Source organism: Manis javanica, chromosome 1 (assembly GCF_040802235.1).
Source record: "Manis javanica isolate MJ-LG chromosome 1, MJ_LKY, whole genome shotgun sequence".
In the NCBI taxonomy this organism is placed as follows: domain Eukaryota; kingdom Metazoa; phylum Chordata; class Mammalia; order Pholidota; family Manidae; genus Manis; species Manis javanica.
Genome location: NC_133156.1, coordinates 109,660,734 through 109,679,671, shown reverse-complemented (window position 1 = coordinate 109,679,671; position 18,938 = coordinate 109,660,734). Strand labels below are relative to the sequence as shown.

Below are 18,938 nucleotides of genomic sequence, written 5' to 3'. Positions count from 1 at the left end.
CATTTTTTTTCTCCCTTCACCTATTTTACCTATCCTCCTTACTTACCCCTTCCCCTGTGGCAATTACCAGTCTGTGCTTTGCATTTGTTAGTCTATGTTTTGTTCATTTATTTTGTTTTTTTAGATTCCTTATATAGGTGAAATCATAAGGCAGTATTTATCTTTCCCTTTCTGGTTTATTTTACTTAGCATAATACCCTTTAGGTCCATCCATGCTGCTGCAAATGGCAAAATTTCAATCCTGTTTATGGCTGAGTAATATTCTATTATATATATATGCCACATCATCTTTATCCAGTCGTCTACTGATGGACATTTAGGTTGCTTCTATATTTTGGTTATTATGAATACCGCTGCAGTAAACATAGGAATGCATATCTCTTTTCAAATTACTGGTTTTGTTTTTTGCAGGCAAATTCCTAGAATTGGAATTGCTGGGTCATATGGTATTTACTTTTTTTAGTTTAACCTTCATAGTGCTTCCCATAGTAGCTGCACCAGTTTGTAATCCCACCAGCAGTGTGCCAAAAGTTCCCTTTTCTCCACATTGTTGCCAACACTTGTTATTTACTGTCTTTTGGATAGTGGCCATTCCGACTGGTGTGAAGTGATACCTCATTGTGGTTTTGATTTGCATTTCCTTGATTAGTGACGAGGATCTTTTCATGTGTCTTTTGGCCATTTGTATATCTTTGGGATATATTTGTTCAGGTCCTCTGCCTGTTTTATAATCAGATTATTTGTTTTTTTGGTGTGGAGTTGAGTTCTTTATATATTTTTTGTATTAGCACCTTATCGGTATATCATTTGCAAATATATTCTTGCATTCAGTAGATTGCCTTTTCATTTTGTAATGGTTCCTTTGCTGTGTAGAGGCTTTGTAGTTTGATGTAATCCCATTTGTTTTTTCTTTGTTTTTTTTGCCTGGGGAGTCATATCCAGAAAAAAATTACTGCTGCCTATGTTCAAGAGTATACTGCCTATGTTTTCTTCTAGGAGTTTCATGGTTTCAGTTCTTATATTTAGGTGTTTAATCCTAAATATAAGAGTGATTGATTTATATGTATGGTGTAATCCAGTTACATCATGTATGGTGTAATCAAGTCTTGCCAATGGGTTTCAGCCCCAGGCAAGTTCACTATGAATTCAGTGTGACCAAAGAAATAACAGAATGTTCTTGGGGTGAAAGGGTTATACCCAATTTTATTTCCACGGTGGCAGGTTAATCACTAAAATCTTGTCCACTGAGCAAGTCTGCATGCAGCAAGCCAGTGTTTGCCTCTGGGCCTCTCTGCCTGCACAGCCGTCCTCTTGGCCTCTGTCCTCAGGGCTGCTGCCACTCCAGGCTCCGCTCTGCTCTGCTCTCCTGCAGCCTTGCAGCAGCACCACTGTGTCGCCAAGAGCACTGGGTGGAGTTCTTTATATAGGGTCAGTAGCAACGTATTGCCCACACATGTGTAGTGAGCTAGCCAACCAGGGCCAGGTAAGAATCCTGGCCACAGGAACTTTCATTTTATCCACAACAGTGAATCACTTTCATTCTTTTGCATGTAGCTGTCCAGTTTTCCCAACACCATTTATTGAAGAGACTATCTTTTCCCCATTGTACACTCTAGCCTCCAATGTCATGCATTAATTGACCATATAGGTGTGGGTTTATTTCTATGCTTTCTCTTCCATTCCACTGGTCTGTGAATCTGTTCTTGTGCCAGTACCAGCAGTTTGAAATCAAGGGAGCTTGATACCCTGAAATCAAAGGAGCATGATACCCTCAGCTTTCTTCTTTCTCAAGATTTCTTGGGCTATTTCAGGTTTTGTAGTTCCATTCACATTTTGGGGTTATCTGTTCTAGCTCTGTGAAAAGTGCCATTGGTATTTTGATAGGGATTGCATGAGTCTGTAGATTGCTTTGGGCAGTATGGCCATTTTAATTATATTAATTCTTCCTATCCATGGGCATGAGATAACTTTTCATTTATTTGTGTCTTCAGTTTCTTTCATCAGTGTCTCATACAGAGTACAAGTCTTTAACCTCCTTGGTTAACTTTATTCCTGGGTAGTTTATTCTTTTTGATGCAGTTGTAAATGTGATTGACTTCTTAATTTCTCTGTTAGTTCATTGTTTGTGTATAGAAATGCAACAGATTTCTGTATGTTGATTTTATGTCATGCAACTTTACTGAATGCATTATTAATTCTAGTAGTTTTTTTGAGGAGTCTTTAGGGTTTTCTATGTATAGTATGTCATCTGCAAATTGTGACAGTTTTTCTTTTTCCTTGTTAATTTGGATGCCTTTTATTTCTTTTTCTTGCTATGGCTAGGACTGCCCATACTATGTGGAATAAAATGATTAGCATAGGCATCCTTGTCTTCTCCCTGATCTTAGAGGAAAAGCTTTCAGCTTTTCCCCATTTAGTATGATGTTAGCTGTGGGTTTATCATATATGACCTTCATTATGTTGAAGTATGTTCCCTCTGTATCCACCTTTTTGAGAGTTTTTATCATGATTGGATGAATTTTGTCAGATGCTTTTTCAGCATCTGTTGAGGTGACCATATGGTTTTCATACTTCCTCTTGTTAATGTGGGAAGATACTTTTATCCCTATTTTTAAAATGGGGAAACTAAAGCTTAAAAAGGTTAGGTGACTAGCTCAAGCTGAATACTGAATTCAGACCCTGGCACTCTGGACTTTAGAACCCATGCTCAACTGCTACACTGTTTTGTCAAGAAAGTACTCTGAATGTTTTTGTTATCACTAAGCCAGTGACAGCTCTTTTCAGTGGTGATCAGTGTAGAGTTAGCAATAAGAGACTAGTAGGCTGACAAATTTAGACCAGTGAAGATACTAACCTTTCCCCAGTTTATAGAGGCCCTTTGAATTTTAAGGCAGTATTTTTAAAGGAAGCCAAATGACATGTTTCATGTTGAGGGGATGGGTATTTTGGTCAGGAGGAAGCATGGAAGACAATTTAGAGACAGGTGATTGTAAAGACTATGCCTAATGAAGTGTACTGTTTTCTCTGTGTGAAATGCTTTCTCCATTTCCTCTTTCAGCCCATCCAGAGCTTACATGAACCTTACTTGCCTATCTAAGTCTAAACAGGAGTCTTTCCTTCCTCTGTAGTGATACAGTACTTAGAGGTATTAAAAAAGTGCCTATTCCTCAGGACACAAAAAATAAACTGTCAATTCTGTTGAGGGGATCGCTTATTTTTATGTACCATTTGTTTGTTGTTTAGAGGTTTGAATTAGTTTTTACCTTTTAAATGTAGCTTCTGTTAAGATCTAAGCTTCCACAATGATTATCTGTTTATACCTATCATGTACTGTAAATACAGCTTCCTTTTAAGGATTCAAGCTAAATTTACAAAACGGCAGAATTTGAAAACATGCCATCTTAATTGTAATATATAACTTTTTGTTGACAGGTTGTTCCAGTTTTGGTGCATCTCCTGTCTGCTATCAGCAGTGTTAGGCTTTATATTCCCAAAGACCTTCGACCAGTAGACAATAGACAGAGTGTTTTAAAATCAATACAGGTATGTGTGTTAATTTCATAAATTAAACATAAGTTTTATGTAAATGTTAATAAGGCAACTGAATTGCTCTAAAATATATTGCTTTCTTTCAGAAAAACTATGAACACTACCAGTAGTGGCAGTTCTTTTTAGTAAAAATAGTGGCAGCACTACGTATAGTTTGTTCTCTCTTTTAATCTACCAAAAAAGTAGCAGACTACATATAGATTGTTCTCTTTTAATCTACTAAAAAAAGCAAGTTACTAGAGGAGGACTCCCAAAGGAAAATATGGCTGCTATTAATTCTTAAATTGGTTTTATTTAATTTATGAGTGAAAAATAACTGTAGATTGTATTAAAACTTTCATGTATAAAATTATGTGTTAGGACTTTTAACTGTTTTTATTACATTTAACAAAGGAAGTTTGTTTTCTGGTAGAAAAAAGAACTTTACTACTTATTTTATCAATAAACATTTGAATTAACATTTACTGCTCAATGAACGATCTAAATACGTGATAATGGTTTTATCAATAAGTTGTGCCACATCCAACAGAAACTGTTGAACTCTAAATGAATTATTAGCAAATTATAATACATGCCTGTTTTAGGAAGTGATTTAGTACCGTGATTCAAATGCAGTTTTCAAAAGCAAATGCAATGAAAAAATGTACTCTGGTTTAAGTGCAATCTTAAGTGCATTTTTCAATGTCTGCGCATCAAAAAAGCATAAAAGGCAATAATTGATTTTGTTTCACCTTAACTAATTTTGTTGATAAAATGAAAAATTAATTTTAAATATTTTGTTTCAGGAAGTTCAGAAACGTTTTCCTGATGGTGTTCCCTTATTAGATCCTATTGATGATATGGGCATTCAAGATCAAGGGCTAAAAAAAGTCATCCAGAAAGTAGAGGCGTTTGAACATCGAATGTATTCTCACCCACTTCACAATGATCCAAATTTGGAAACTGTGTATACACTTTGTGAAAAAAAGGCACAGGTATGGAAGAAGCTTATTGTTTTATCATAGAATTCTGTGTATTTTACTGAATAAATGGATATTTATTCTTCATTTTCTTTTCATGTTGGTTTCATCAGGTAAAACAGGAAAATATCTAGCTATCTTTTAAGTAAACTATCAACTTATCAGGAAGACAGATGAAGGTTATTTTGCTATAGTTTGGTATTTGTTGGCTTTTAGGGGTTTTTTTTTTGTATGAGATATAAGTCACGTAGCATAAAATTTTACCCTTTTAGTATACTCACATATGCTGCAACCATTCCACTAATTCCCAAACATTTTCATCACCCCAAAAAGAAATCTAATACCAATTGTCAGTTATTCCCCATTTTCCCCCACCCACCAGCCCCTGGTAACTACAAATCTGTTTTCTGCCTTTGTGGATTTGTCTGTTCTGGTGATTTCACATAAGTAAAGTCATATAATATGTGGCTTCTTGTGTCTGCCTCCTTCTACTAGTAGCATAATGTCTTCAGGGTTCATCTATATTGTAGCATGAATTAGTACTTTATTCCTTTTTATAGATGAAAATGTTCCTTTGTATGTATATATACCACATTTTATTTAAGCATTCATCAGATGATGGACACTGGGGTTTTTCCACTTTCTGGATATTTATGAATAATGCTGCTATGAAAATTTGTGTATACGTTTTCATGTGGATAGATATGTGTTTTCATTTCTTTTGGGTGGAATTGAACAATTGTTGGGTCATATAGAAATTCTGGTTATTTTAGAAACTGTCAAGCTGTTTCCCAAAGTATACCACTTTACATTCTCACCAGCAATTTATGAACATTCCAATTTCTCCATATCCTCACCAGCCCTTATTGTCTGTGTCTTTGATTCTAGCCATTCTAGTACTATGAAGTTGTAGTAGTTGTTTTTTAGGGTAATTAGCTGTAATTTCTAACTGATGCTTTCTTATAGCTATTCTGAATACAGAATTCAGAAAAAGCTTTTTTAAGTGAACGCATCCCTTTCCACTCGCTATCCACATCTCCTCAGGTAGATCTTTTGGACTATACAAATATCACTTCCTCCTTGAAGCTTATAACTCCTTGCTATTGTGCTTTTTCAACTTTATCACATACCATTTCTATCATGTTTGTCTTCCTATCTCATGAGTTACATTTAAGCTCTCAAGGTCAGTCATTTTATTTTAGCTTGTTTGTACTGTGCCATATCCCATAGTAATCTGTCTTTTTAAAATAGATGCCTAGCATATTGAATACACATGTGGGTAGAAACTTCTCGGCTTAATAGAGTAATATATTTAGTTCACAGATCTAGAGCACTCTTTTTCTAGCTTTTTGTGAGCTAACATGATGTACCCTATGCCATGCGGGGCACAGGCAGCTGTTTTCTCAGTGAACATGTAGTACACCATCCTCTGGCCCACCATGAAGGTACTTCTCAAGATGAGGAAACTGAGACACAAACAACTTTAGTAACTTCTACAGGTGTACTGAGTTGTGATCCTGGCCTACTCCTCTCCCATCAGGACCATTGCAGCAGCTCCCTCCCAGCTTCCATTTACTCTGCAGGGTTACCAGAGAGTCAACCTGAACAGTTCCACAACACAGGAACACAGAGGCTTGAGCCTAGTTGAATGGTGACGAGAGCATCCACGAAGAAAGTGGTATGAAGCCACAGAGAGGAGCATTAGCTAAGCTACTCAGATGTAACGGAAAAAGGCCCTGATGTTTGGCTGAGGGACTGGGTAAATAAACTTGTTATGACAGCTCCAGTTCATAGAACATGCTTATGCAGGAGCATTGAATGAATAACATAAGATCTAAAAACTGATATGAACTATGATTACAATTTAGCAAAATAACAACATACATGGGGAAGACTAAAAGGAAAGCCCTTAAGTGATTGTGTTTGAGAAATGAGAGTATGGTAGGAATTTTTTATTACTCCCCCCGCCAGTTGTTTATAATGTGCTTATATTGCATTTTTAATGAAAGACATCCACAAAGAGTAACAGTTTAGGGAAAAAATAAGTCTTTTATGGCCTCCTAGTGACTGCAGGATAAATTTCACACTCCTTAGCACTGCCTAAGAAGCCTTCAACACCTGACCCCTCAACTGTCAAAATTTTAAGTGCCCGTACCCTCTGACCCAGCTTTCCTGCCTCTAGGATTTGCAACTTTAAGTTAGTCAGTATAAGTGTGTTCTTATAACATTGTTTGAAAAAGCAGATGAATATAAATTACCTCACTGTTTCATCAGAAGAAAATTAGATAGGAATTACATGTGTCTACCCAATGGAAATCAACATAGCCGTTTTAAAAAATGAGCCATTTTGGGGTAGCTATCTATACTCTCTGGAAAAGAAGTCTTAATGCATTCAGTGGAAAAGGAAGCTGGTGGCACTTCTGTCAGGGAAAAGCCCCTATACCTTTACATCCATGCATTTATAGACATGGGTATCTACGTTGTTTTAAACTGTAGACAAAAATCTATGATAGGATCAAATAGATTATTAGCCACGTTTTAATTTTAAATTGTAATTTTAAATTTTAAATTCTTTAGTAACAAAAAGTAAAAAGAGGTGAGATTAATTTTAATAATGTTTTTATTTAACTCAATATATCCAAAATACATTTCAATAAGGGGGAAAAAACCTTAAATAGTAGACTCTCTTCTACTAATTAATAAGTTTTATATGCCTCTGAGTGCTTAGCATACTCTTTTACTCTGTTTCTATGCACATTCCTCAATCAAAGAAACTTTAGAAAGCAATTTTCTTTTCTGATAGGCCTAATAAGTCATGCTAGGGAGCATAGAGTTTGTCTGGCATAAAAAGCATTGCTTATTATCCTCATAGAATTTTGACAACACATTTGTTAATAGCAGTAGAAATAATCACTAAGATTGGATTCTAGAGTCTGATAGCCTGGGTTTGAACCCCATCTTTATCACTCACTAGCTCTGATCTTAACCAGTTTACTTAATAATCAGTCTTTCTTGATCAGTTTTCTCATCTCTATAAAATCCATATTTAATATTAATAACCTACCTTATATGATTGCTGTAAGAATTAAATGAAATAATGTAAAGCACTGCCAAACATGGTTATGTAGTTAGCTGTAAGTGAACAACCACTGCTGACCCCACTATTGTCTTTGTCATTTGTACTCCTCATCTGAAGCTGAATAGTCTCCACAATTCCAGAGTCTTTGAATTTCAGCTTCTCAATTCCTAAACTTCTATCAGTGTTTTTTTGAACTGTCAGGCCTGCACTTCAGGATCCCAGTGTTTTCTTGCTCTTACACTGTTGTACTCGTGAATTGAAAAGTCACAGTTGAGTATGTAGTATCTACTGACTGAATTTTAGAACTCCTCTACTCTAGAAAACAACCTCAGAATACATTTCCCTTTTATGCTTTCATCTCTGTTTATAGGATAAAGACTTAATTCTCTTCGCTAAAGCCATAGCAGTTTGTGATATAATTTGAGGGCAAAGAAAAGGAAAGCACTTCGGGTCATCATGGGAAATACAGGCAGTCAAGAGATAAGATTAATATGCCCTCATCTTTCCCTGTTTTCTCAGCTACCTCCAATTCCTTGTTGATTTTGATTGCTACTTGAGGAGCATGATTGTCAAATGAATCTTATCTTGGGAGAGCCTAACCTAATTCGCCACCGACTTTTTCTGCCTCCTGCAGGCTACCTCATCCACCTGATGGCTACCCAGCTCACTTACTTCCCTCTAGACCTTCTTCGTTGTCACTTAAGCAAAAGCCATGCTCTGTTCCACAACTTCTGAAGTGTCTAGCAACTCCTAAGTCTCCCTGCTCTGCCTCAGATTTTTCAAATGGACATTTAAAATTTTCCATATAGACTGTGCCATTTTTGCCAATATTTAGGAACTTCAGATACATCATTCCCCTGTGTAATATCTTGGAACAGTATCTAAGAAGCATCTGTGTCTCCTTCTCCAATTAAAGCTCTGAGAGAGAAGTATGTTGTAAGGAGTCCTTATAAAAAAAATTTTGTGTAATTTCATGAGTAAATTCCATTTTACTTTGTTCACTTTTTTATTTAATTCCCTCTGTACTTTTATACTTTTATATGCCTTAGATTGCACTAGATATTAAATCTGCAAAACGAGAATTAAAGAAAGCAAGAACTGTCCTGCAAATGGATGAGCTCAAATGTCGCAAACGTGTTTTACGGAGGTTGGGATTTGCTACTTCTTCTGATGTCATAGAGATGAAAGGACGAGTGGCTTGTGAGATAAGCAGGTATAAAACTGGTTGTTCTAGAAAACTGACTTTAAAATGGGATACTGTTTTTTATATGAGGGATATGAATCCTTTGGAAAAAAAGAACTCTTAAAAATATAAAATTTGTACAATATATCTTCCATATTAAATAGTTTTGACCATGAAATTGAGAAATTACAAAAGAAGAATTAAAACAATGTTTTTGGATCCCACTAATTAACACGAATGCATTAACATTTTGAAATATTTCCTCTTTCTTTATTTTAATGTATTGTGGGACCTCTACATATTTGTAATCTTAGTTTATATACAATTTTTTATACTTTTTTACAATTATGAACATTTTCCCACCTTGAAACTTAGTTTACTAACCAGTACTGTTTTATATGTACAGGAGATTTTATTAAAGTTTTAGGCTAATAAATAAGAGTATTGCAGCATAGCATACTATTGGCCACAGCTTAAAATTGGATATATGCTATTGTCTGTTCTGATAAACTTTTGCCACATTACAAATGACCTTAAACTAAATGACTTGTTGAAGTAACAAGTCATTTCATTCTCTCTGGTGGTTTCTGTGGGTTAGAAATTCAGGAAGAGCCCACTGAATGGTTCTGGCTCAGTGTCCCATGTGATTGCCAGCAACTTGAAGCTGTGTCTAATTTTGTCAGTAGTCATAACCAGTATTCTCCATGAGTCCAAAAAAGGTATTTTTATAACAGTTTTTCATGTCCTCACCATGGACAGAGAGAGAAAATTATTGGCCTTGTGTATGTTTTCAGACATTCCCGGTGAAGACTTAATTCATATTGTCCTTAATTGATACATTGTTCAGATGTTATGAACTCAGATGTCTTCCAGGGGCCAGTAGGAGACTCGTGAATAGGACAGTTGTTGACCTCCAAGAGAGGGCAATGACTACCTAACCCCAATAAGTTGTTATTACTGCATAATGTGATAGAAGATTTTTCCAATTTAGGAAAGCCAAAAGTCCAGAATTTTAAATAAAATCTCATATTTAAATGCTCACAAACTAATTCAGAATTATTTTTTCAAGTTAGTATACTAGCCGAATACATTTTTCTCAATTTAAATTTGGTTGACGGACTTCTGTTTTTCCTTCAGAATTAAAGTTCAGCTTTCCTACTTTACGATAAAAGAAACCTAGGCATCATAAGGTTAATAATTTACCCAGGATTAAAACTAGACCACAACACTTGTTCTATTGAACATATGTCAAAATTAATGTTACTGGAATTATTTCTTCATGATACTGTGTAGTATTTAACAGCACAGAAATTAATTTCTCTTAGCTGTCTGCAGTCAGATTTAGATTTGGAAGAATGGTATTGATTTTATTCTAAAATAGAATATTTAGAGAAATAGAGATAAGAATATCACATATTAAAGTACATTATCTTTCCCCCAAAATTAGCTTCTTCCTCTGACCTCTGTCTTGCTCAGTTAAGACCCAACCACTAAAGGCAAAAACTTGGAAGTCATCCTAAACTTCTTTCTTACCTTCACTCTCTCTTCCCTCATCTTCTTTAGTATTTCCTCTACCTTTTTAACTGTTCCCACTCTGAGTAATGTGCATTGCTCATTATTTCTTGCCTAGAATACTTTAAAAGCCTTCCTATTTCTTGCCTCCTATCTTCAGTCTCTACAACTCATCCTTTACTTTGAGAGTGTTCTTCCCAAAGCACAAGTCCTATCCTGTCATTCTTTATTTAAAAGTCTCAGTGATTCCCTGTTGCCTTTAGAATAAATTTCATAGTTTAGTATGGTCTTGCCCTTCCCCTCTAGTCCATCTGTTGCCACATCTCACACGATAGATGTTTCTTTCCCTTAGCATGACTTTTCCCCTACTCCCACCGATAGCCTGCAAATTCATGAATGTTTTCCAAGATTTCTGAAATGTGCTTAGAATTTCTCCAATCTGATTTTAGGCTCTTCAACTTTTTTGCATAATTGCCTGTAAAAGCTGCAGATAGCTGTCCTGTGATTATTATCTTTCTTGTCTGCTTCTAAGTTCCTTGAAATAGTCTTCCCTTATTTGTATCATCCTCTTTGCTTGACTTAACTCTCAGTTTACCTAGAAACCAAAATTTAGTTTTTTACTTTATCCTTGAATAGTTATAACTATAACTGTTGTAAAGACTGATAGTTTATGACTTTATTCTTTTTTAGGAGTCTTCCAAAAAATTAAGAGACAGTTTTTGTGTTTTTTTTTGTAATAACTTAAACACCTGTACAATTACTGAATTGGGTCCATTAAACACTTTTATAAATGTAACATACTTTCATAATCAAGGAACCTTGATCGTAAAATTTTAGAGATACCATTTTTGTAGTCTTTTTTAGCTTTTGTTGAATACAGTTAAGAATTAAAAACTTTTTGTTTTCCATCCATGATGGCAAAGAGAATAATAACAAAGATATTTTGTAGTTATTACACAAATCAGAAGATAACACGGAGACAAGTATTCTACACAAAGTGATGCTGGTGAAATTTTAACAGCAAAATCTCAGGCTTTAGGTGAATTCTCAAACTCAAGAATCAGTAAGTGAGTAATAAATTTCTAAGGACAGAAAGAAAATTCTAAGATTCTTATTTATTGTACTCACCTCTCTGTTCAACAGGAAGGACTTAGTTGTGTAATGTTTTATAATAAGAACTTGGACTATCCCATTTTGTTAAAAGGACTTAGGACAACAGTCTTTCATCTTGTATGATTTGTGCATTAAATTTTCCTTGATATGGTTAAGTTGTCAAATTACTGATGACAGTTATAAATACAAGGAAAATAGGTAAGAACTAGATGGTGAAGAGATGAAAAAAATTGTTGGATTAATCATTTTAATCTTTATAATATAAATCTGAATGTGAAAACACACAATTGTGGAGCAAAGAAGATGGCCTTCCTCTCTTCAATGATATGATTTGTCAACGTTTTAAAAAATAATATATTTTGGTGATGAAAAAGAGAAACCTTAGAGATGCTAGAAACTTAAAGAGATGTATTTAAAATCTGGGGTCAGTATGTTTTACCAATGCAAGTGCAAGAAGAAACAGAAGTAATGATGAACTAGTACCCATCAGAAATGTATTTGAAATCTGAAATTGTATTTACCAAATTAATACAGTCCAGATAGATGGATGACAATTGATGAGCATCAGTTTGTTGCACTCAAAGGCCTTTACCCATCTTGGTTATATATATTCTCAACACTGGGAAACCATGGAATAAAATGTGTCTATTATGGTCTCATCCTAATTAAGATTTCTAATAAAATTTTTCAGTTCCCTGAGAGATTAGATACTGATTAGAATTGCTGCTGTAGTGCCAATGATAACAAATAGGATATTAATCCAAATTTTTCATTAAAGTTTTATAATTACTTTATAAAATTATTTTATGAATTATAATTAAGTAAAATAATAAATTATAATTAAATATGATTAAGTAAAATAACTTAAGAACAATTAAAAGGGTCTTTGAGCCAGATAATAAAATGTAGTTACAGTTTTTTCCTGCTATGTTGGTAGTTAAGAAATTCTTTATTTCAAGGGTTCTTTATTTCAAGGACTCTGTGCATCTTGGTATGTGCTAGAATGGGATCTTCATATGAAATGCCTATTTTACATTTATTTTTTATTTATTGGTAAACATAAAGACTTGTCATTTCCTTAGTTACATAAATCTTTGTCACTCTTCATTGATTACTTCTCATGGTCAAATAATGCATTTTATTAGAAGCTATGTTTTAAGGAGATGTCTGTACACATTTGTGTTTTAAACTCTGGCATTTGAGATTTACTCTCTTTTGTGGCAATACAGTGCTGATGAGCTCCTTCTGACTGAAATGATGTTTAACGGCCTTTTCAATGACCTGTCTGCAGAACAGGCTGCAGCACTCCTAAGCTGCCTTGTGTTTCAAGAGAATGTGAGTTAACAGATTTAGCACTTCTTGTTTATTAATTCTGGCATGCTGTAATTATTTTAATACTATTGTGGATATTTTTAATTATAAAAATACTACTTTATATATTATGGGGTAATATTAATTAGAAAACAGTGCAACTTTAACACAGATACACTAAGAGAACTAAATAATTAAATACGTATTATCAGAAAGGAAAGTGAAGTAGAATTTTATTTGAGAGCAGTCATCATTAATCAGATTCTAAGTTTTAAATTTATTCTCTAACCTAATGCATTATTTGATCTGGCCTGCAGAGACAGTCCTAGGAAGAGAAAGATGAGTGAAAGTAAAAATTAGGCAAAAGTAATAAACATGAAAGGGAATAATGAGGTTGTATTAACCATCCCCCTTGCCAATATTGGAGAATAACTGTGAAGCAGCTGACCCTATTAGTGGTAAAGTTCTAGTTTTCATAGGCAAGGTTTGAGGTAGTATCTGTAAGATTCTCGTAAGTTTAGCTATAATCTTTCCATGTGGGTAATTAGGTCACTTTCAGTAACTCTTAAATTAAAAAATGAAGTGCAGATGGACCACCACAAGAACACTAATCACCCTTGTATTTTACTCCAAAATCTAGTATGATTTGTTTTCCTTTTTAAATTTTTTTTCATTTTTTATTGAAATTTAGATGATACACAATATTATATTGGGTTCATATGTACAACCAATATTATTTGTTTTAAAAGTAAAATGTATGTTTTACATTTCAAATCTAAACCTTTATTCATTGTGATGAAATAGACAAGAATGAGGAGACAAGGACATTGTTGCCTTCTAAAAATAATTTAATATTGCTAACTGAATTTTTAGAAGAACTTTTTACCATATACACTTAGTTTAACTTTTAAATTGTGTAAGACATTCTTTTTTCAGTTCTGCCATTGATCTGTTTAACTGTTAACTATTTCCTTATTTATTAATCAGATCAAATACATTACTTTTGAAGTAGGTAGGTGCTTTTCTCTCAGTTCCCTGAGAGATTAGACTACTGATTAGAATTGCTGCTGTAGTGCCAATGATAACAAATAGGACATTAATCCAAATTTATGCTCTTCTGAAAATGCCTGCTGTGCATCTATGAAATAATTTGCACATGAGGAATGCATTACTTCGCTAAATAATATGTTTAACTCAAAATTTTACTACATTAATTTCCAAGATAGTGGTTAAAAATATTTGTCATATTTTCTTTGAACAGAGCTAAGGTTAGAGATTGGTGATTGGTGGTCTTTTGCCTGCGTCATATTTTGTCTATGGCTAATTTTTTGCATTGTTCTTTTTTTTTTAATGTGGCACTACAAAAATACTGTTCTCTGGAAGCCAAGTACATTGCCTCTTCAGAGGAGTTGGGCCTGACCAAACCACCACTCTTAAATCTTGGGACAAGATGTCACTATATGTGGTTAAGATATGTTCAGTAATATGTGTTATATGTGGTGTCATCAATTTTTGTGTTGGTCTCTTTCAACACGAAGATGGCAAATTGTGCTAAAAGTCACATGGAAATTTGTTGATATTTCTAAAAGAACGTTTTCTAGCCAGAAAGTAAGATACTTGGAAATATAATAAAATCTGCTTGATACACTAACTTCTTTTTTTAAATGTATTCTTTCAAAAACTTCCCCCACATTTTTTGTATTATTAAAAGTAACTTAAGATTACATACAGTGCTTATAAATATCAAGTAACCATAGATACTAAGCACTCACTGTGTGCAATGCACTGACCTGGGCACTAGAGAGAGTGCAAAATTTTTGGCTTTCGTGATACTTAACGTGCTAGTGGATGAAGATAACAGAAATAAAGTATATACAAATTATGTCAAATGATGATGAGGGTTTTGGAGAAAAGTGAAGCAGAGGAAGTGGTAGAAATCATTGGGGAAAGAGGTTACTGTTTTAAGTAAGGTGATTAGAAAAGGCCTAACCAATCGAGTGACATTTGAATTGAGACGTGAAGGAGAGATGAAGGAATAAACTGCACATACCTGTGAGGAGAGCATTGGTAGAATCACACTTATTTATATCAGGACAAGTGCCTTGTACTTACTTACAGTGACCAGCAGAGAGGAAGCCATCAGTAACTCTTGACCAGGAGTGGACATAGTATGAAAGACATTTAGACATTTGTGTTCTTTTCACTACTGAACTGAAATACTGAGTTCATTCTGCTTTTCATTTTGCTTTTTCATCATTGATTTTAATAGGGATCATGTAGAACCTGGTTCATAATTTATTACATAACCTACATATATATACATGGTACAAAAACAAAACCAAGTCCTATATAAATACCGATGCTTAAAATAAAGGTGTATCTATTGCAACTAACCTGTAAATTGCCTTTTAAAAAATGTACCTATCATTACTTTAAATTCTGTCCCACACATATAATTACTTTTTGTACAGTAAGTCTACTTTTGTCAAAATTTGTTCACAAATAATGTATTCTAATCATAAGCCTATAAATTTTTGAAGATGTGACCTATTTTTGTCTCTTTGACAAGGTAAGAAATCAACACAAAATTCAAGCAATTTGTCCAGGTTAATTGCCTGGTTAGTAGCAGACCTAAAATACCTGTAATTCTAATTGAGAAATTGACAAACTTTTTAATGGTGGGAAGGCAATATTAAGAACACTGAGACTCACATTCAACTTTTGCTGTCTTATACTTTGTTAGGGAGATAGAAATGTCTGGTAAAATAAAAATTGAAGTTATTACTGTTAGTGTTCTTTATCTCAAATTTTCAGTTTCCACAGATTAAGAGTTGTGTAGAGGCCAGAACTGTTTCAAAGTCAAACTGTGGTAAAACAGTTTATAATTCTGATGTAACTAAACTACTATACATGTTTATAATATTTGCTCTCCCTCAGTTCCATTGATGGTCATGAAAAATAGCTAGTTTAGCGCACTGAAAATGTCTAAGTATATTTTCCTCTTGAAATATAAGAACAGAATATTATAATTTAGGATGAGAGGAGTGGTGATTTTGCTTACATAAATTAAGAGGTGGTTAGAAACTAAATGCTAATGACTAAAGTCTTAATAGTTTGACATTAATGGATATCATGAGAGCTTCATTTTGTTTGTTAAGGTAGATAATACAATAGTTCAAACGTGAGTTTTTACATCTAATCTTCCTCGTCTTTTATAGTCTAGTGAGTTGCCTAAATTAACAGAGCAATTAGCAGGACCACTTCGCCAAATGCAGGTACGATTTTTTCAAACTACCTATTTTATGAATTAGTGTATTGTAAAATAAGCATTTTGACAGTCTAATCATAGTATTTATCATTCCAGAGATAGCTTTCTCCAGGACTAAATATGTCATCTGATGTTAGTCATGGCATTTCATGCTATTTGATAACATCATTTGTGATTTTTATTTTAAAATTAAACACTTTTCCCCCTCCCCCATATCATAATTCTATAGAGTTGCTGTGAGTGCAGATTCAACACTGCATAATGTAGATATGCTATATCAGCAGTTCAGTGCCAGCATAATTTTCCTTGATAATAAGAACAGCATCTTAATGGAATAGGATTTAGTGAACTTAATCTTTTGTGCATTTTTCCATTCTAGTTTACAACAAAGTTTAAAAATGTCTTTTTTGTACACCATGTAAGAACTTGTTCGTTGTGCTTCAGAAGATCCAGACTGATGAGAATTAGACCTGGGGTGGATTAATGATTGTGCATTGAGTCCCCTGTACAGAATTTTATTGTTGTTAACTGTTAACATTTGATCAATAAATATGAGAGATGCCCTCTCAAAAAAAAAATGTCTTTTATCCTGAGAAATGAGTTATCGAACTGGGTCCTCAAAGCCACAGTAGCTTATAATAATCAAGTTGTATCTTTTATTATTTTCATGGGATGAACAAATTTTATCTGCCTTCTCAACATTAGACAGAAAGACAGGGAAAAATCAGTGTAAGATATTGTAAGAGGAATGCAATGTTAATAGTGAAAAGGCCTCTTCAATGGAACACTTAAGATCTCTTTAATATTACTAAGAAATTTAAGTTTCCAAAACAAGGGAAGTCTTTATAGACCTAGGCATTTTTGACCTTTTAGATTACCAAGGAGAAAAGAATGAATCTAAATTTCTCATTGTGGGGAAAAGAAAATATTAAAAGATTTAAAAATTTTAAAGCATTGTTGGGATAAGAGCATCATTTTGCAATAACATTTGTGTTTCTCTAAATATGTTTTGTTATTGTTGTCTTGTTAATGAGACAGATTAGTCAAATGCTAGGGTTGAATAATTTTAATAAAGAGTTTTTGTTTATTCTGTAGGAAAAATATAACTTTCTGAAAATCACACTCTTGATATCTTTTTCTTAGTTCAATGTAATGGGAAACTTTGATCACTTAGCAATGGAAAAGGCACTGTGGCTACTTAGAAGCAGAATATCCAACTTCAAGCATATTACCTAAAAAGAAAAAGGGATCTTGTGGAATACTCGCTTTGGAAATCTAAAGGAGGAAGTTATGTGGGCAATAATAAGTAAGAAATTTTAAGTGTATCTTTTATTTCCAAAGGAATGTGCTAAAAGAATTGCAAAAGTTTCAGCAGAAGCCAAATTGGAAATTGATGAGGAAACTTACCTAAGCTCATTCAAACCTCACCTAATGGACGTAGTATATACTTGGGCAACTGGAGCTACATTTGCCCATATCTGCAAAATGACAGATGTCTTTGAAGGTATGGTTAAATTTTGTATACATGTATTTCTTTCTTATATAAGAAATATATTTGACATTGCTTTAACAAAGCAAGACTAATATACTGGTTTTATTTTTTGATAATAAAATGGAATCTTCTGCCTATGTAAATCAAAACTATTCTCCACAAATCCTTTGTATTAGTTAAAATGTATAGCCTGTACATTATAAACTTCTTGGAAAACTATTTTAACAGTTTATAATCCTCTGCCAGGGTCTTTGCCATAACAGATAAACAGTTGATCCAGTTAAGTTGTACTTGTGTGGGTATTTTTACTTTTTGATGTTCTTCTCTTATAATAACTTACTGGTTTACTGTTTATAACTCAGTTAAAAAAGTAGAGCTGAAAATACTGTCCACCATGCATTTCTAATAACAAACTTGGCTTCAGTCAGACTGTTACTTCAGTACTAATCAGGTAAATGAGCAGAATTTTAAGAGAACATTTCTAAATGAAAAAGTAAAGGCAGAGGGAACAAAGGAGTAATTATGAGTGAATTATAATTATTAAGATTATAAGTGAAGGAAGAAAAAAAAGCACAGAACTTAAAGACCATATTTAGATCAATTGTAGAAAGAGTGGCTTGTGTACATACATGGTAAATTCTATTTATTAAATTAAATATTCACATTGAACTTCATTAAAAATTAAAATAAATGATCTTGGACGTCAGAGAAATTATTATAATATTTTAAATACCATTATTACAGGCCTGTTTTGAGAAAAAAGTTTTTTAACACATCAGTAGTATATGCTTTTTTTTTTTTTTACTTTTTTAAAAAATTTTTGTTATCATTAATCTACAATTACATGAAAAACATTATGTTTACTAGGCTCTCCTCTACCCCAAGTCCCCCCCAGAAACCCCATTACAGTCACTGTCCATCAGCATAGGAAGATGTGTAGAATCACTACTTGTCTTCTCTCTGTTGCAGAGTCCTCCCCTTTCCCCCACCCCCCACATTACACATGCTAATCATAATACTCCCTTTCTTCTTCCCTGCTCTTATCCCTCCCATCCTCCCCAGTCTCTTTCCCTTTGGTAACTGTTAGTCCATTCTTGGGTTCTGTGATTCTGCTGCTGTTTTGTTCCTTCAGTTTTTCTTTTGTTCTCACACTCCACAGATGAGTGAAATCATTTGGTATTTGTCTTTCTCCGCTTGGCTTATTTCACTGAGTATAATACCCTTTAGCTCCATCCATGTTTTTGCAAATTGTAGGGTTTGTTTTCTTCTTATGGCTGAATAATATTCCATTGTGTATATGTACCACATCTTCTTTATCCATTCATCTACTGATGGACACTTAGGTTGCTTCCATTTCTTGGCTATTGTAAATAGTGCTGCGATAAACATAGGGGTGCATCTGTCTTTTTCAAACTGGAGTGCTGCATCCTTAGGGTAAATTCCTAGAAGTGGAATTCCTGGGTCAAATGGTA

At 33.8% G+C, this 18,938-nt stretch overlaps 1 protein-coding gene across 4 annotated transcripts in view; it reads left to right on the top strand.

Annotated features, from left to right (window-relative positions):
* The window catches only part of MTREX (Mtr4 exosome RNA helicase), a 131,603-nt gene that overhangs the window by 101,662 nt on the left and 11,003 nt on the right, over positions 1-18,938 (top strand). For all 4 annotated transcript variants that reach the window (XM_073236288.1, XM_017641047.3, XM_037022312.2 and 1 more), the window contains 6 exons: positions 3,433-3,543; positions 4,335-4,523; positions 8,637-8,800; positions 12,625-12,730; positions 15,925-15,981; positions 17,316-17,478. In XM_073236288.1, coding sequence (XP_073092389.1) covers positions 3,433-3,543; positions 4,335-4,523; positions 8,637-8,800; positions 12,625-12,730; positions 15,925-15,981; positions 17,316-17,478 — 790 coding nt within the window. The remainder of the gene's footprint in view (positions 1-3,432; positions 3,544-4,334; positions 4,524-8,636; positions 8,801-12,624; positions 12,731-15,924; positions 15,982-17,315; positions 17,479-18,938) is intronic.